Source organism: Arachis stenosperma, chromosome 9 (genome assembly GCF_014773155.1).
Source record: "Arachis stenosperma cultivar V10309 chromosome 9, arast.V10309.gnm1.PFL2, whole genome shotgun sequence".
Taxonomy (NCBI): domain Eukaryota; kingdom Viridiplantae; phylum Streptophyta; class Magnoliopsida; order Fabales; family Fabaceae; genus Arachis; species Arachis stenosperma.
Window position 1 is genome coordinate 154,081,788 of NC_080385.1, and position 17,311 is coordinate 154,099,098.

Sequence of the window (17,311 nt, forward strand, 5' to 3'; positions counted from 1 at the left end):
AATAAGAGAGTAAAACAAGAAGAATCAGAGAAGGTAAAATAAGAATGAAAAGAAGAATAAGAAAAGAAAAAGATGATGATGATAATAAAGAAGAAGAAGGATGAGTAGTTTTGAGTTATCATTAAGTAATTTTGGTGTATTTTAGATTTAAATAAAATGCATTTTTAGTCTGTATTTATTTTGAATTGTGTTCGTTTGTGTGACATCATCATTAAATAATTTTGGTACATTTTGGATTTAAATAAGGTGCACTTGGTATGTACTTGTTTTAAATCGAGTTTGTTTGCGTATCATCAGCAACTTTGATGCATTCTGGATTTAGTTTCAATACATTCTGAATTTGAACTAGTTGAAGTGTTTAAATATAATGTTCTGTCAAATGTACAGGGAATCATCCTCTTTATAGAGATATTATAGAAATAGAAATAACTAGAAAAAGGGAAAGAAGAAAAAAAATACTAGCCTAAAAAAAAAAGAAAGATTTCTAATCATAAAATTTATAAAATTAAGTTAAACCAAAAAAGGAAAAGATTTATAACTAATTCTATTCACATAAAAGATTCATGAAAGGAATTAAGAATTTGATTTTAATTTGATCTAGTCAACACTCTCCCTCAAGCTGGCTTGAAGATATCTTTCATTGATAGCTTGCTTATTATGCTATCAAAGGTATTCTTGGGTAATCCTTTAGTTAGAACATCTGCTAATTATTCTGTGGTTGGAACATATGAGATGCAAATCTTTCCTCTCTCAATCTTTTTCCTGATAAAATGCTTGTCAACTTCAACATGTTTAGTTCTATCATGCAGTATTGGATTATGAGAAATAGAAATTGCAGATTTGTTGTCACAATACAACCTTATTGGTGGAGAAATAAGAACTTTTAGTTCTTGTAGGATTTTCTCTACCAATAGTGCTTCACATATTCCATGAGTCACTGCTCTAAACTCAGCTTCTGCACTACTTCGTGCCACAACACTTTATTTTTTACTCCTCCAACTAATTAGATTTTCGCAAACAAAAATACAATACCCAGATGTTAACCTTCTATCTATGACATTTCCAACCCAATCCACATATGTATAGGCTTCTGCTTGAAGATTTCCATATTTTTTGTAGAGTAACCCTTTCTCAGGCAACCCCTTCAAGTACCTTAGGATTCTAAAAATAACATCCATGTGTTTTTGACTAGGTGAATGCATAAACTGGCTTACCATGCTCACAGAAAAGGCTATATTTAGGCGTGTATGGGATAAATAGATTAGCCTCCCTACCAACCGCTGATATCTCCCTTTGTCCATTATATTTTCTGGTTCAACTGGCCTCAATTTTAAGTTAGACTCTATAGGTGTTTCAGTAGCTTTACAACCAAGTAATCTTGTCTCTTTTAAAAGATCTATGATGTACTTTCGTTGGTTCATAAAAATGCCTTCCTAAGACCTTGAAAATTCAATTCCAAAAAGTATTTTAATGAGCCAAGTTCTTTAATTTCAAATGCTTTGCCAAGCTTCTCCTTCAAGTTTTTTAACTCTAAAAAATCACCACCTATCAGAATAAAGTCATCTACATATACAATTAAGATGACAGTTTTATTAGCTGCTGAATGTTTATAGAAAAATTATGATCGGCTTAGCTTTGAGTATAACCAAGTCCCTTTACTACCATTCCAAGTCGTTGAAACCAAGCTCTTGGGGATTGTTTCAATCCATAGAGAGATTTCTTTAGTTTGCACACTTTATTCCTCTCTAGTTCAGCCTCAAATCTAGGTGGAAGTTTCATGAACACCTCTTCCTCTAGCTCCTCATTTAGAAAAGCATTCTTTACATCCAATTAATGTAAAGGCCAATTTTAATTCACAACAAGAGATAAGAGAATCTGCACAAAGCTGAGTTTAGTAATTGGAGCAAAAATCTCTCGATAGTCTACTCCATAGGTTTGTGTAAATTTCCTAACTACTAACCTAGTCTTATATCTCTCTATGCTTCCATCAGCATTGCATTTGATAGTGAAAACTCACCTGCAGCCAACCAATTTTATATTTTGTAGCCGATCTACAATATCTCAAGTTTAATTCTTCTTGAGTGCATGCCACTCTCCCATCACTACTAATTTCTAGTTGGGATCATCTAGTGCTTCTTCTATGTTCCTAGGCTTAAACAAATTTGTAATTTTAGAAGTAAAAGCTCGATTTTTTTAGAGAGATTTTGGTAAGAGACATAATTGGAAATAAGATTGTTGGTGCTGGTTTTGAGTATCTTTTTGGTGCAGGTTCTGGTTTCTTTCCTAAGGGCTATTGGCAAGTTATTATTAGAAGTGACAATTTCAGATTTACCTGAAAGTTTCTGAAATACTACAGTTGAGCCGTCTTTCGATTTTTTAGATTGGGTTGGTACAGAGATGATGGACTGGTCTCTAGTTTTCTTGGGATATTTCTAAACATAATATCAAAACTTATTTTCTGATTGTGGTATTTCTTTTTCTATTTGAATTCCAACTAATTCTGGTAGAATTTCAAAATTGGTTTTCACATCTTGTCTTGCAATTATTTCAGAATTTACTTGATCAGTAAAAGTTGTATTCTCAATATGTAAGATAGGAGTGGTAAAGGTTCATGCAAAAATTTTTTTTCACTTAAACTCTTCCCCTGAAGAGAATTTTTCTAAAAAAAGGTTTCATATTCCAAAAAAGTAACATCCATGCTTACATGAATTTCTTGGTGTGTGGATTGAAACATTTATAACCCTTTTAATTTGGGGAATAGCTAATAAAAATGTATTTTTCTGCCCTTGGATCAAGTTTACTTCGATATGAAGGTGTATGCAAAAACACAGTGCAACCAAATACTTTTAAAGGTAAGTCAAAATGTAATTTATATGCTGAAAAATTCTTTTTAAAAGTATCCAACGATGTGCAGTAATTTAAGACACGTGTGGGCATTCGATTTATGAGATAGGCTGTTGTTAGGACAGCATCTCCCCATAAATACTTTGGAACGTTACCCTTATACATAATGGTACATGCTACTTCAAGAAGATGTTTATTCTTCCTTTCAACAATGCCATTTTGTTGGAGTGTATTAGGACATGTAGATTAATGTTGAATACCTTTCTTTTAAAGAAATTCACCAATATTTTTATTAAAGTATTCATTGTCATTATCACTTCTTAATATTGAAATTTTTGTGTCAAATTGTGTTTCTACCATTGTTGAAAAATACTGAAAAATTTTAGAAACCTCGGATTTTTCATGCATGAGATAGATCCAACATAGTCTTGTGTGGTCATCGATAAAAGTTACAAACCATTTTTTTAAAATTGAGTTGTTATTTTTGATAGACCCCATACATCAATATGAATCAAGTGGAAAAGTTTAGATGCATGATAAGGTTGAGAGTAATAAGGAACTCTATGACTCTTTGAACGAATACAACTTTTACATTTAAGAAAGAATCAATATTCTTAAACAAACTTGGAAACAAATGTTTGAGATATAGAAAACTAGGGTATTCTAGTCTATTGTACCAGAATATTATTTGGTCCTTTATAGGCATAGAACTTATACCACAAAATTCTTGAGCTACTTTATCCTCCGAAATATCCTTAAAATGATAAAGTTCATCCATCATCTTAGCACTTCCAATCATCTTCTCCGAGGTCCGGTCCTGAAAAATACCATGAGCGTCAAAGAATGTCACAGCACAATTGGAATCCTTGTAGATTTTACTAATAGAGAGAAGATTACAAGAAAATTTTGGTACATATAGGACATTTCTTAGGTCAATATTTTTGGACAATTTAATTGTACCTTTTTCAGCCATAGATAAAAAACTACAATCAGCAACTCTAATTTTCTCATTTTCAAAGCAAGGAGAATAATTTTTAAATAAAGGGGAGAGGCGGTCATATGGTAAGATGCACCTGAATCGACAATCCATACTGCATTCAGGTTTGAGGTGCAGTTAAGGAACATAGGAATACTAAAATTACCTGTTTGAGCTAAAGAATCACTAGGAGTACTAGACACAGAACTGGAATAATTTATCAGCCTTATGAGCTGCTCAACCTATTCTTTACTCAAGGATGATTTTTCAGTATCATAGGCAGTTGGGGTAGAACGTATTTTGAGACCAGGTTTGCTACCTTTAAGATGTGATGGTTTTTCACGAATCTTCCAGCAGATTTCTCGGGTGTGACGAGGTTTATTGTAGTGGTCACACCAAAGATTGGAGGGGTGCTTCTGATTTGATGAACTTTTAAGTGCAGCAGGTGCCACTAAGAGTGCATTAGACTCCAAAGAAATCTATTCAGTCTTGCCTTTTCCCATCATCATAGCTCTACGAGTTTCCTCTCTTCTAACTTCAGCAAATACTTCTCCAATTGAGGGTAGGATTGCTCTTCTAATAATTCTATTACAAACTTCATCTAGCTCCACGTTGAGGCCTGCAAGAAATTGGAATATCCTCCTTTCTTCCACTATTTGTTGGTAGTGTTTGGTATCAACGGCTGAATTCTACTTGTAGTTATTGAAATGATCAAGATCCTGCCACACCCACTTCAATGTGTGGAAATATTTAATGACATTGTCACTCTCTTGTTGAATTTCTCTAGCTTTTAGAGTAAGTTCATAAATTTAGAATTTATTTTCAAGATCAGAATACATCTCCTTGACCTATCCCACAATTCTTTGGCAGTGGTAATACATGTAGTTACTACTAATATCCTCCTTCATTGAGTTCACCAGCTATGTCATCACCATGAAATTTTTAGTATCCCACACATTATATTGTTTTAGGCTGGCTTCGCTCACAGGTGAGATATCCAATCTTCTCTCTTCCACGAATATACATCTGAATTGATTGAGACTACTTAAAGTAGTTTGACCCATTGAGTCAAAATGTAGTGATCTGAAATGAATGGAAATCACCACTAACTAGTACCTATTGTTCAGATTTTAAATCTGATAGAGTAGGAGCGGTGTTTTTCTTTTGTTCAGGATTAATGACTGAGAAACTGTCAGCCATAGCTATAAATCAGAGACATAGTGCAGAGATTCTGCTCTGATAACAAATTGAAGTGTTTGAATATAATGTTCTGTCAAATGTACAGGAAATAATCCTCTTTATAGAGGAATTACAGAAATAGAAATAACTAGAAAATGTGAAAGAAGAAAAAAATATTAGCCAAAAATAAAGGAAAGATTTCTAATCATAAAATTTCTAAATTAAGCTAAACCAAAAAGGAAAAAGATTTGTAACTAATTCTATTTACATAAAAGATTCATGAAAGGAATTATGAATCTGGTTTTGATTTGATCTAGTTAACAGAACTATTGTACATATAAAAAGAAGACGACGATGATGACAATAATGATGATGGGGTAGGAAGTGGAAGAGGAAAAATTAAAGAAGGATGAGATCAAAAAAATTCAAATGAGAAAAGAATAAGATGCAGGTAATGGCGTGGTAGTGGTGATGACAATAATAAAAGAGAAAGATGATGAAAAAGGAGGAGAAGAAGAAGAATACGATGATAACAATAATGATAACAATAATGATAACGATGATGATAATGACGATTATGAAGATGGACGAGAAGAAGGAGAAAAAGGAAGGAGAAGAAGAAATTTAAATAAAAAAGGAGGAGGAGAATGGGGTGATGATGATGACAACGATGATAACGGAAGATAAAAATAAAAAAAAAGAAGGAGAAAAAGAAAAAGCAGTAGCAACTTGAGAGGAAAAAAAAAAGAAAATACAGCAGCAACATAAATGCAAAAATGCACGTACATGAATTTAAAACTCTTATAAATTATAACAACTTTATTTAAATTTAAGTATTTTACTTAATTATATTTTCTTTAGATTCTACCAATCATTTACAACATTAATTTTACAAAAACTAACAATTTGATTACATAAAAAATCTAATGATCTTTTTTAAAAAAAATCTGGTAACTATTTCTAATTTTTTAGATCAAATTTGATATAATTTTTTCCAAATTTAATAAATTCTTTACCAAACATTATAGGAAAAAATTATTTTCTCACAATAAAAATAAGATCATCCCCATATTTATATTTATGTTTTATGATTGTGATCCACAAAACCTCCTTGTATTATTTATTTATCTATTTTATTTTTTTAAGATATATTTTATTATATATAATTATAAAGTAAGACGTTTTATTATTTAGCATCTTAAGTAATTATTATTATCATTAAAGAAAAAATTGGACAAATAGACAGATTAATACTTATTATCAATACACTGGTGTAACTAAGTGCCAATTGCCAAGCTATTTTTTTTTTTAGTTGTGGGAGATTGTAGCCTAAATTAATATCAGAAAATGTGAACATATATTAGATTCAGAGAAAGAAAACAATTCATTACCACGACATATATGACTTTAATTTGATAAAATTGTGACGGAAGTTAAAGTTAGTTTATAAACCAACTAACACACGATATAATTTGTAGGTTGATTTCAGAATCTAAATTCTAAATTCTAAATTCCTCCAACTTCTCCGCGACTTCACCACCAGAGCCTCCATCTTCATGCGGCTGCTGAATTCAACACTCTCACTTTGTGTTGATGGGGATCACAAAACCTCCCTGCACTACTTCTTATGCTTCCCATTCCGATTTATACGCCGATGTTCTCCAATCCGCTATCAAATCCAGAGACCCTTTTGTCGGAAGATCCGTTCATGCTCGAATAATCAAACACGGCCTTCACTTAGGTGTCTTCTTGATGAACAATCTCCTCAATTTTTATGCTAAAACTGGTTCCTTCTCTGATGTTCACCGCGTGTTCGCTGAAATGCCGCTGAAGACCATTTTCTCCTGGAACACCATTCTGTCAGCTTATGCCAAAAGGGGGAACTTGGAAGCTGCACAGCAAGTGTTTGATGAAATTCCTGAACCCGATTCTGTTTCCTGGACTTCAATGATAGTGGGGTATAACATGTTGGGTCGTTTTGATAATGCCATTCATATGTTTCTCAGGATGATTTCATGTGGAGTGTCGCCAACCCAGTTCACATTTACCAATGTTCTTGCTTCATGTGCTGCAACTGAAGCACTGGATATTGGTAGAAAGGTTCACTCCTTCATTGTAAAACTTGGATTGTCCAGTGTTGTTCCTGTGGCTAATTCACTTCTCAACATGTATGCAAAGTCAGGTGATTCAGTAATGGCGAAGGTTGTGTTTGACCGGATGAGGCTCAAAGACAAATCAACTTGGAATACTATGATTTCGATGCATATGCATTTTGGTCAACTTGACCTTGGACTTGCCCTTTTTCAGGAAATGACTGATCCAGACATTGTCTCTTGGAATTCGATCATTACGGGATATACTCATCAAGGACATGATGTCAAAGCCCTTGAAATTTTTTCGCTTATGCTTAGCAGTTCATCTTCAAAGCCAGATAAGTACACCTTGGGAAGTATTTTGTCAGCTTGTGCCAATCTTGAAAATTTCAAACTTGGGAAACAAGTCCATGCATACATGGTAAGAGCTAATATAGACATATCTGGAGCCGTGAGAAATGCTCTGATCTTAATGTATGCAAAGTCTGGTGGCATTGAGATTGCTCATAGGATTGTAGATATTACAGGTATCTCAAATCTTGATGTTATAGCATTCACATCACTGCTAGATGGCTTTGTCAAAATTGGAGATATAAACCCAGCAAGAGATATATTTGACTCATTAGAATTTCGAGATATAGTTGCATGGACAGCCATGATTGTAGGTTATGCACAGAATGGTTTACTTAGCGATGCTTTGGATCTCTTCAGGAAAATGGTTAGAGAAGGTCCAAAGCCAAACAACTATACTTTAGCAGCAGTTTTAAGTGTCTTTTCAAGCTTGGCTTCTCTTGATCACGGTAAGCAGCTTCATGCAACTGCCATAAGATTGCAAGAAGCATCATCAATTTCTGTTGGTAATGCTTTAATTACCATGTATTCAAGATCAGGAAGCATCAGAGATGCAAGGAAAGTATTCAAACAGATATGCTCTAACAAGAATAAATTGACTTGGACTTGCATGATTATAGCTCTAGCTCAACATGGTCTTGGAAAAGATGCTGTAGAACTGTTCGACACTATGCTGAAACTTGACATAGAGCCTGACCAAATTACTTATGTTGGTGTCTTGTCTGCTTGTTCGCACGTGGGATTGGTACAACAGGGTAAGAGTTACTTTAGTTTAATGAAAAATGTTCATCAGATTGAACCCACCTCTAGCCATTATGCTTGCATGATTGACCTGCTTGGGCGTGCTGGATTGCTTGAAGAAGCATATCATTTTATAAAAAACATGCCTGTTGAACCAGATGTTATAGCTTGGGGTTCACTTTTGGCTTCTTGCAGGGTTCATAAAAATGTGGATTTAGCTAAAGTGGCAGCTGAAAATTTGCTGCTTCTTGATCCCAACAATAGTGGGGCTTACTCAGCACTTGCTAATACGCTTTCAGCTTGTGGAAGATGGAAAGATGCTGCTATGATTAGGAAATCAATGAAGGACAGAGCAGTAAAGAAGGAACAAGGAATCAGCTGGGTTCAAATCCAGAACAAGGTCCATATTTTTGGGGTTGAAGATGGGCTTCATCCACAAAGAGATGCAATATATAGAATGATTTCAAAAATATGGACGGAGATAAAGAAAATGGGCTTTATTCCAGACACTGATTCTGTCTTGCATGATCTAGACCAGGAAGTGAAGGAACAAATCCTTAGACACCATAGCGAAAAACTCGCTATTGCATTTGCTTTGTTAAATACTCCAGGATATGCCACACTGAGGATCATGAAGAACCTTAGAGTCTGCAATGACTGTCATTCCGCCATAAAATATATCTCTAAGCTTGTCGGTAGAGAAATTATTGTAAGAGACTCCACACGTTTTCATCATTTCAAGGATGGTTCATGTTCATGTCAGGATTACTGGTAGAAGAAACAGTGGAATTTCATGAAGAATCCGACTAGAACTGATGAGTAATTTACAAGTATATTAAACTGAAAATATATAAATGTACACAGGAGCTTAAAATCATTCACTTTTTTAGATGAGTTTGCCTGAGGTCTGACTTCAAGTGGACGCGCGCTAGAATGCTTCCGAGACAATCAAATGCTTGTGTTCTTGTTCATGCCTGTCAAGATATCTTGCAGTTGAGGTCTAATCTTACCAAATTGGAGGCGGCACATTTTCTATAACCCTGGATTTGAATCAATCAGTTCAGATAATTCGGTGGTCTCTCTTTACCTAGTCTGCTTTGGTTCATAGTATCCACACCCATTTTAATTGACTTTCAATTCTTGCATCTGATTCATAGGCCTGAGGGAAATGATTTTTCATTTTTTTTTTTGGGTATATTGATGACAGTTAATCATTGTATTACTCATAGTGGCTTAAGGGAAATGTATCCTATAGGAATGTAGTTTGTAGCAAGATTAATAACATTAAGACGAGCATAAAATATGTAGGTGTGATGCTCTGTCGATAGTATATCTGTAAAGCACAGAGTAATGAGTAATATGTAAGATGGAAATATACAAGAACATAATTGACAGAAGTTGCTGATTTTATGTGTTATTTGTGTTATTCATTGGGAATAATGAATATATGTCCATTGTAGTTTTAATAAAAGCTTGGAAGATATATCCGTTAAGCAACGTAATTTTGCTTAAAATCATGGACAAGTCAATATGTTATTTTAGACAATGATGGATCTGCTATGCCGGTGTTGATAGTACGTAGCTTTTGCTTTTTGCTTTCCAACTAGCGACTGCCTAATCTCTATTATATTTACCGTTCAACTCACTTGTAAAGTGCCATTACTTTAAAGTAGAGTTATAAAAGTATTCGTCTACGTGTATAAATTATGATGCATTTCTTCTTTCATTCGTGTACATGGCCGTAACCTTTTATATCTTCCTCTTATCCTATAATGCCATGCCATATTGAAGTCTTTTATTGGTAAAAATGGTGGACACCATACCCTGCCTCTCCAGCATGTGCATTAATGATAACAGATAATCATCCAAGAATAACAGTGCCATCACATTATTTTTCATTGTTGCTGATGTGTTATACATAGTTAATTCTATAAATAATCTTGACTTGTCTCATTCAGGTGTCTTTTTCTTTAAGATCTAAATTGAGAGTTTGAACCTCCATCACCACTGTTACATTTTTCTGTACTTTGCTTTATTGTATTCATATTTATGTCTAATTTTGATATAAAAATAGTTACATGGCTCATTTATAAAGTGGCCATTTAATGGATAGGGACCTAACTTATTTATACCTTAGAACTTTCTATTATATTAATGTGTGTATGTATATATACCCTACCAAGTTGGCCACTAGTTATATGCAGCAGCAAAACTACATGGCCGTTGTTATGTTTGTATGTTCATATTTTGTAGAAGGGTGAACAAGCATCACACAAATTTGTTGGTTTGTCCTTTGAAATCGCCCCACAATGTTTGTCAGAGGGGTCATCTGATCTTTGGCGTTATCCATCAAAATGGAGAATAGTAGGTAGGTGTTGGTCAAGCTACCTTTGTGCATGCTTATATAAAAGTCTAAGATATTTTTCCCCTACATTCTGGATAAGGTATGCATACAACTCAGTATAAGAAGAAAGAAAAATATGAATGTATAAGAACTTAGAGCATTTTATGAACCAAGCATACAAGAAAGCATTTCACAACAATAGCATCTCATAAGTAGGTACCTCTAACTAGGAGATGGAGTTGCAACACAAGGAGAAGATTTTGCTTACATTAATGTGATTGTGTTAATCTGTGTATGATTTACATCTGACTCTTTCATAACATGTCAAGTTCGAAGTGATTTTCATAGAGAAAAGGGTGCCTAGAACTACGTACACTAAGTTACATCTGGGTTTTCTTTAATTTTACTTACAATGGTGTCCCATTTAATGATGAGAAAATTTTGGAAACTTGAGTGGTTTGGAGATTCTAGACATCTACTGCATCAACAGGAAGAGAAGTGGCCCTGTAAAGGGACTGTGGAAGCAAAGCTCCTGCAAAGAAATCCTTGGCTGTGATCATTTGTTCTGGACTGTTAGCCTCACTTGTCTCATCACCATTTTGAACCATTTGATCAGCCAAACTTGTGCACTTCTCAGCATCAACAAGAAAATTGTTACCACAAACCATAGGCCTCAGCAATGATTTCTTGTCCTGTAACTTCGAGTGGGATGTAGCTGATAGCTCTAATTTTTCGGTGTCAGGGGATGTGCTAGCAAATTTTGGTTTACTCCCTAGTTGCTGGTCTCTAAGCTCTCTTAACTGCATCTGGTACTTTGCTTTTAGCCATCTCAGTTCTTGTCTAATTTCATTCTCATAGTCCAGAAGAACACAATCCGATGAAGGAATAGAAGGTAGCTTTCTAGCATTGAGATCACTTTGGTCATCCACATCAATAGTTCTTCCACCATCCTTGATGGTTGATTGATTTGATGTCTCATTAGACTTGTCGTCACATTGTATGTCTTTTAACTCTTCAGAACACAAGTCTGGTTCATCGCGCTGCGCCCAGATATCAGTACAACTAATGCCTTTGGGTTGGTATGATGGATCTTGTGCACCTTCTGTAGCACAGTTTTCAGACCCTTCAACTTGATAAGTAATCTCCTCGAATCTGCCATGAACTGCTGCGCATCCGTTCTTAGAACAATGGAAAAATTGCAGATTCTTGGCACATGGATTATCTGATGATGCATAATCAAATAAAGAACTGTTTCTAGCACAATTGTGGCAGAAATGTTCACTTTCACATTGTAAACTTTCCTCTATTCTGGGTCCCCTTTTCCACTCAGGGACCAAGTTTGCAATTTCATTATCTATCATATCTGCTAACTTTGTTACATCTTGGTCAGTTATGTCAAGTTCAGCTATCATTTCAGAAGCAACGCTCAATGCAGTATCAGTCTCGGTGTCAAACGGGAAATAGATGTTTCGAACTCGACCTATGTAGAAGACATTGTTAATATGGCTTGTTTAGTAACTAATTACTGAGTAACCAAGGAGAATTAAAGAGCAACAGAATATGGAATCATCAAAGACTGAAAATGTTGAAGAAGGAAATAACAAGGGAAATGCCAACCTTCCTTATCTGCTATTCTGATTCTCAGAAAGATGCCATCATCTTCTCTTCTCCTACCTTTAATTGAGGCGTCAAATTCAGCTAATTTTTCGTCCTCCTCACAATCAAAGAGATCTATTTCACTTGTTTCAAAATCATCTTGGTGATAATCCAGTTCAGATACAGGTCCATAACCACTAGGATTATCGGTGGAGCCACTCATTAAGGTGGTGTTGCTGCTATGAATTCCATTAAGAGATTGTCTAATTATTGGGGTTACTTCAAAGCAGTCTCTTTGATATTGGAATGGTTTCAAGTCATATCCATAATCATCAAGTTGGAGAAAAGGGTCCTCCAATAGTTCCTTTGCTGAAAGTCTGAGGGACACAGTTGCTAAGCATTTCTCTACAAATTGCCGAACCTCGGGATCATTTACTTTGTAAAGAGCCTCTGGCATTTTCCCCTGAAAAATATGCATTCCATGTTAGTAATTTGGACAAAAATAATGAAATCAAATTGCAAAAATAATCATGGCCAAAGAAAGAAATAATTCTTACAGAGGAAACTTTCTTGTAAATTTGAGCAGGATGGTTGCATTCACTATAAGGATATTCAAAGGTGACCATCTCCAATATGCACATTCCAAAAGAGTATATGTCAACCAATTCATTGTAATCCTCTTCATATACTTCAGGGGCCATAAACTCAGGTGTGCCTAAATGAAGTAAAACAATGAACATAAATAAACCATGCTAACAAACTCAAAATATGCTGAGAACATCATAAAATTCATCTGAATAGTTAATTGTGGAAGAAGGAATAACATGTGTATTTGATCATTGTGACAATAAAAAATAAAGGCTAATTTCATGTTGTCTCACCAACACAGCGAGCGGCATTAGATTTGCGAAGAATTGCAGCAAGGCCAAGATCCCCAATTTTAACTTCTCCTTGGTTGCCATTGATGAAAATGTTATCACACTTGAGATCTCTATGGATCACAGGAGGGTCATGGCTGTGTAGATAGAGAAGCCCTTCCAAAACCTGCCTGCACCAATGCTTAACAGCTCTGATGTTAACCCTTCTGTGTTTAAGCCTGTACCTGCAGTTTGTAAAAGCCAAGATCAAGAAGCTGAAATGACATGCAAATGAAACCAAGCATTGAAAGTAAGATATAACACAAAATGGATAAGGCTTACTGTCTTAGAGTCCCAGAAGTGAACATCTCAGTGACAAAATTTATGTGTCTGTTGGTAGTATCAACCCAGGAAGTGTAGAACTTCATGATGTTCTTGTGTTTCAATGTCTTGAGAAGATGAATTTCACAGTATAATCTCTCAAGGTCTTCTGGATTCTGCAGAAAATCGTAAAGCTTCACTTGGTTCCATGCAACTTCTATCCCTTCATACTCATCAAATGCTCTATAACTGCAACAAATGGACATGACCTCATATTAAAAACAAAAATCTCATTTTGGTGGCACCCCACAATTTTCAACTTGCAAAAAGAAGAAAATCTAAAAGAAATTGAAGATTTTGCTTTGAAAATTTTGAGGTGGCTCTGCTGAAAAACAAGATAATAAAGGATATGGTGCATACACTGTCTTGGAAGCTCCTTTACCAAGAATTTCATTATACTGTCAAAACATGGAATTCAAAACCAATAATCAAAATAAGGCCCTTGATAGCATAATAATGTGTAAATTACTTTGAAAAAAAAAAAAAAAACCAAAATCTGAAGAGTTGTATAAAGTGTATTGTATATACTCTTCCATATCTTCCACTAGGATCAACTTCCACAAATTCAGAGTACTCTGCCTCTGCCTCTGCACTTGCACCACCATTCATGCTTTGCTTCTTAATATCTATATGCTATTTTCTTTTGTTTTTTATTGATTTGCACTCCACAAAGCCTTTTATTTGCTTTTATGTGAGCACAAAGATAAAGAACAACAGAAAAAGATTTAAAAAAGCAGAAAAAAGAAAAAGGTATTAGTTTTGTCAATGCATATGGAATATGGAAGGAAGAATCAGATGAAACCAAACTAAACTAAACAAAACTTTGATAACTAATTTTTGGTATTCCGTGACGCTAGCTAGAGAGAACAAAGAGAAAGAGAGAGAAAGTGTTTGTGTGCCTAGGAAGTTCCATCAAAAAGACAAAGTGAAATGAAGTTAATTGCCAACAAGTGCCAACTAAACTACCCTGGAATACAAGGCAAAGATTTTCACAAGGTTGGAGAGTGATACCTCTAATCTACCACCACGCTTTCCTGCATAAATATTATGTATTCTATAAATATTTATATTTTTTTAATAAACAATAATTTTATTTAAAATGAATTTAACCATATAAATATTTTTATAGTAGGCATGTGATTTAAGAACATGTAATTGATCACCATAAAGAAGCTGACAAAACACACTCTCCTTTTCTTCCATCTCATCACGAGCTGTAAAACCATAATCACTCTCTGAGTCTAACAGGTTGCACTTCATGGGCCAGCCAAAGTTTTAAGCTTTTCTCGTTAAACAAATAATTTATGTGGTGTTCAGGGTGTTTGTATCACAAAGGAGTGGAATTTGGGCATTTGCATTTATGGCATGGGAAGAGGTTGCTTTGCATCACAAATGTTCTATCTACTTGGGACTATGGTGGTCTTATTATTAGAGTTGCTTTCTTAGTAAGATGTAAAACTATTAATACATAGTTGCTTTAATATAAATAATAATAAGATTACAATCCAAATATATTTTTCTTCCTAAGTTATTTTCCTTTCCAAAAAACCTTATCATTTTAAAGAGTTTAGATCACTAGTTAGCACTTAGCAGCAATCTAATATGTTTAAAAATTGAGTTGTTAGTTTCATCTACGTACTCTCCCTTAAATAGGTTGTGTCCTTTTCAGAGTTGTGTACTGCATAGGACAGGTAGCCTACAAATTTTGGTGTTAGGGACCACGGACCACAGATGATGAGGATTAGAGTGGAGAAATAATTGGTTAACAAGTAAGTAGGGTGGATCAACTTGGTGGGCCCCAATGTGGAGTAGGGGACCACTCATACTCCTATTCCATTCTAGACCCTCTACCCTAACGTGCATGCTTGGAACTTGCAAGATTTTTGCAGCTCAATTGCTTTGTTTCACACCTCATATTTTACTTTTGGTTTTTGGAGCAATACTTTATCAAGTTTAATTAGGATATAGGATTTTTTTTCTTTTCTAGTTTTGATAAGAATTTAATTTTGATTCATTGTAAAACATTTTATACTATTATCCAATTTTATTTGTTTTTTCGGATGACTATTTTTGTGATCAAAATAGTTATTTTGATTGACATATCGTTATATAAAACTGTATTATTCTATTTTATATTGGTAGTGCATCAAAATTAATTTTTTTTTATTTTTATAATAAAAAACCAGCACTTCGATAAATAAGCATGCATGCCTCTGCCTTAGGATATATACCAAACAAGTGACCTAAAATTTTGATTAATGTGCATTTCTTTGTAACAGATGTTGGTATAATATATGGCTATATGCATAGCACATGCTGCCCCAACTGGCTTTTAGTGCTTTCCATCATTGAGAGGCCGGTGGCAGATAAGGCAAAAGGGTTGGTTTGGTATTCTATTGTTTCTATTGTGCCTTAGCTTGCCACATTTTGCAGCTTATAGGAACCAGAATCTTCCTTTTCTGACAACCATTTTGTATGTCTTTCGGTGTGTATTTTGTTGGAATAAAAATAATAAATAAAAGATATTAGAAAGTAAGACCTGATCCATGATAAAGCTTTTTGTACCATTCAATAAGCCTGGAAAATATATACTTCATCATTTAATAGCATTGATATATAAGAAACTAGAAAAGGTTTCGGTTTAATTGAATTGAATTAAATTGAATTGTGATGTATATCAACATTAGTCAATAATATTCAGTATACCATCACTATCTGTTAATTTAGGCCTTTTCTTCTTATGCTTGCTTGCTGTAAATGATTGTCTAAAATCCCAAAGCTTCTTGCTTGTGTATGGCTTAATTGGTTGATGAGCCTGTTAAACTCATACATACATGCTTCAATAACTTAATTAAGCATTGTATATAGATTCCTTAGAGTTATGTTTGTAAACTTTTTTTAGCTCTTTCACATAGCTTTTCACATCTTTCCTTTTTGCTACTGTCATTGTCTTGGCCCTAAAGATATGTTTGGTGTACTTTTGAAATGTAGTGAGAGGCAATAAGAAATTAAATGAGCTTTCAACATAATTACTAATTGAACATGAGAAGGAAAGAAAGAAGTATTAAGTAACCTAATAAAGGAGATAACTTTTTTGGTTATCCCCCACACGTCAAGCACTAATCAGTCGCGGTTCTGAGCTCTATTTAAGAGTTTGTCGGGATTCAAATCCCCGACACTTGTTTAAATAGATGAGTGAGCTAACCACTCGATCAATCCCAAATTGGTTACTAAAGGTGATAATTGTTTTAGTTGTTTAAACATTATGACTCATATTCGATTTTTAAAGTAAATTCAAACAGAGACTGAAAATTAGTTGTTGACTCTCTCAATTTTCAAATACTAGAGAGTTTACACTTAGTACCCTAAAAAAACATATAAGTTCATTTAATAATTGCGCAAAAATTAAATAATCCTCATGCATTGTCTGGTCTTTTGGATCAAACACCTTCATCATAAAAGATTTAATAAGCGATAAACGATAGAACAAAAGACAATAATAGAAAGTCGTGTAATATGAGTAATAGTAGTAATACTATAATCAAAGTGTACAAAAATCCAAAGTTATGTTTGTCTTGATGATTTATTATTTATATTATAGTGATCCAATAAACGATTTCCAGGTGCAAAGTGTGTCTGTCCAAAACAAGAGGCTACAGAGAAGTTCACTTCCAATTTTCTTCCTTTTTCAAAATTCCATTTAATAATAAGCCACATTGTATTGATTCTTTTAATCCCCTAATCTTGTGTTTGTCATTAGGCTTGAAGACAAAACAAATAAATAAATATGGGACAGTGTCTGCATCATTGCATGTGAAATTCTCAATTTTCTGTCTACTCTTTTTCACTGAATCCTTTTTCCTCGGAAGGACTTGAAACCTGGCTTCTCATATAATATCGAATTTGTTTACAAGCACGGAAACACAATCACTTTTGGTAAATGAGATAT

At 34.2% G+C, this 17,311-nt stretch overlaps 2 protein-coding genes across 2 annotated transcripts; one reads left to right on the top strand and one right to left on the bottom strand.

Moving 5' to 3' along the window:
* The first annotated feature begins 6,478 nt into the window (after positions 1-6,478).
* LOC130948247 (pentatricopeptide repeat-containing protein At2g22070-like) lies at positions 6,479-9,580 on the top strand. Its single transcript, XM_057876957.1, has one exon. It carries the CDS (start codon positions 6,593-6,595, stop codon positions 8,957-8,959), a length of 2,367 nt encoding a protein of 788 aa, XP_057732940.1. The 5' UTR covers positions 6,479-6,592; the 3' UTR covers positions 8,960-9,580.
* A 1,091-nt stretch (positions 9,581-10,671) lies between these two features.
* LOC130947744 (probable serine/threonine-protein kinase WNK9) lies at positions 10,672-14,333 on the bottom strand. The gene is made up of 7 exons (XM_057876450.1): positions 13,891-14,333; positions 13,723-13,760; positions 13,324-13,551; positions 13,006-13,226; positions 12,682-12,839; positions 12,146-12,587; positions 10,672-12,008 (listed from the first exon to the last, which is right to left on the bottom strand). The coding sequence occupies exons 1-7, from the start codon at positions 13,969-13,971 to the stop codon at positions 10,996-10,998; spliced, it is 2,181 nt and encodes a 726-aa protein (XP_057732433.1). The 5' UTR covers positions 13,972-14,333; the 3' UTR covers positions 10,672-10,995.
* Positions 14,334-17,311: the final 2,978 nt, after the last annotated feature.

Coding starts and splice junctions, on each gene's coding strand:
- LOC130947744 (XM_057876450.1), bottom strand. CDS start 13,971: ATGAATGGTGGTGCAAGTGCAGAGGCAGAGGCAGAGTACTCTGAATTT. Junction 13,761..13,890: donor CTAGTGGAAGATATGGAAGA/GTATATACAATA, acceptor ATGTTTTGACAG/TATAATGAAATTCTTGGTAA. Junction 13,552..13,722: donor AAAGGAGCTTCCAAGACAGT/GTATGCACCATA, acceptor CATTTGTTGCAG/TTATAGAGCATTTGATGAGT.
- LOC130948247 (XM_057876957.1), top strand. CDS start 6,593: ATGGGGATCACAAAACCTCCCTGCACTACTTCTTATGCTTCCCATTCC.